Source organism: Kryptolebias marmoratus, linkage group LG1 (assembly GCF_001649575.2).
Source record: "Kryptolebias marmoratus isolate JLee-2015 linkage group LG1, ASM164957v2, whole genome shotgun sequence".
In the NCBI taxonomy this organism is placed as follows: Eukaryota; Metazoa; Chordata; class Actinopteri; order Cyprinodontiformes; family Rivulidae; genus Kryptolebias; species Kryptolebias marmoratus.
The window spans coordinates 30,881,917-30,883,164 of NC_051430.1; the positions used below are offsets into that span (position 1 = coordinate 30,881,917).

At 37.5% G+C, this 1,248-nt stretch overlaps 1 protein-coding gene across 1 annotated transcript in view; it reads left to right on the forward strand.

The window, feature by feature from the left end:
- prdm12b (PR domain containing 12b) overlaps positions 1–1,248 on the forward strand; it is a 9,919-nt gene that overhangs the window by 3,952 nt on the left and 4,719 nt on the right. The window contains exons 4-5 of the mRNA XM_017425712.1: positions 7–202; positions 1,165–1,230. Of these exons, the coding sequence (XP_017281201.1) occupies positions 7–202; positions 1,165–1,230 (262 nt within the window). The remainder of the gene's footprint in view (positions 1–6; positions 203–1,164; positions 1,231–1,248) is intronic.

Sequence of the window (1,248 nt, forward strand, 5' to 3'; positions counted from 1 at the left end):
TTCAAGCCGCAGCCGCCGCCGCCGCCGCCGCTCTGCCTCGCGGACATCATCACCTCCGACATCCTGCACAGCTTCCTGTACGGCCGCTGGAGGCACGTGCTGGGGGAGCAGCATCACCTGCCGCACGAGGAGCGCACGGCCCCCAGCGCGAGCCCGAAGACCGCCTTCACCGCCGAGGTGCTGGCGCAGTCCTTCTCCGGAGGTCAGTGACCGAACCGGGTCAGAACCGGGTCAGGCAGAACTTTCAGGTTCTGGTTTTCTGCAATTTTAAAAAGAAAAGAAATGTTTATTTCTTAAAATAATGAAAATAAAAAGCTCAGATTTAATCTAAAATAAAGAGTTTTTTTAATTTTATTTCATTAAAAAAGATAAAATAATTGTTTAATTTATCTGCTGCTAATTTTAAAATGTTTTTATCAACGAAATAAAAAATAATTTAAACTTAATTCGATCAGTCAGAAAAAATAATCTTTTTTCATCATTTTGGATTTAATTTTTAAAGTTTTAAACCGATTGATTGAGTTTTTAATTAGTAATAAATTAAATTAAACTCCAGTTTTAATCTGTAAAATGATTCAACTAACCGGTTAATAGGTGACCTGTTGATCGTTTCTCCTCCGGGAGAAAAAGAACAAATCTTTAATTTCAATTAAACTTCATTTTTAATTTCAGTTCGTTTGAGTTTTTGCTGAAATTCGTTCGAGATGATTTCAGAGAAGCAGCTGAAGCTGCAGGTTTAATTTTTTATTTTATTTCTGGTTTTTATTTAAGTTTTTCTGTCTGCGGCGAGTCTGAGCTCCTCTTCATTTTCTTCTTCCTCTTCTTCTTCTTCTTCCTTTTCTTCTGTGGTTTTTGACTCGGATCATCTCCGCGGATCTCACGGTCCGGACTGAGAGGTTCGGATCCAGGCTCGGTTTTAGATCCAGTTTTAGTTTTTTCTCTGAGTGTTTCAGGGCCTTCAGGAGGAGCAGGTCTGAGTGCAGGCAGATTAAATTAAATTAAATTAAATTAAATTAAATTAAATTAAATTAAATTAAATTAAATTAAATTAAATTAAATTAAATTAAATTAAAATAATTCCTGACTCTAATGTTAGTAATTAATCTGAACTCATTAAAATGTTTTAATTTATTGTTTTAATAAAATAAGTCTTTTTCTGTCCAGAGGTGCAGAAGTTGTCCAGCCTGGTTTTACCTTCTGAGGTGATCATCGCTCAGAGCTCCGTCCCAGGTATACCCCCCCCCCCCC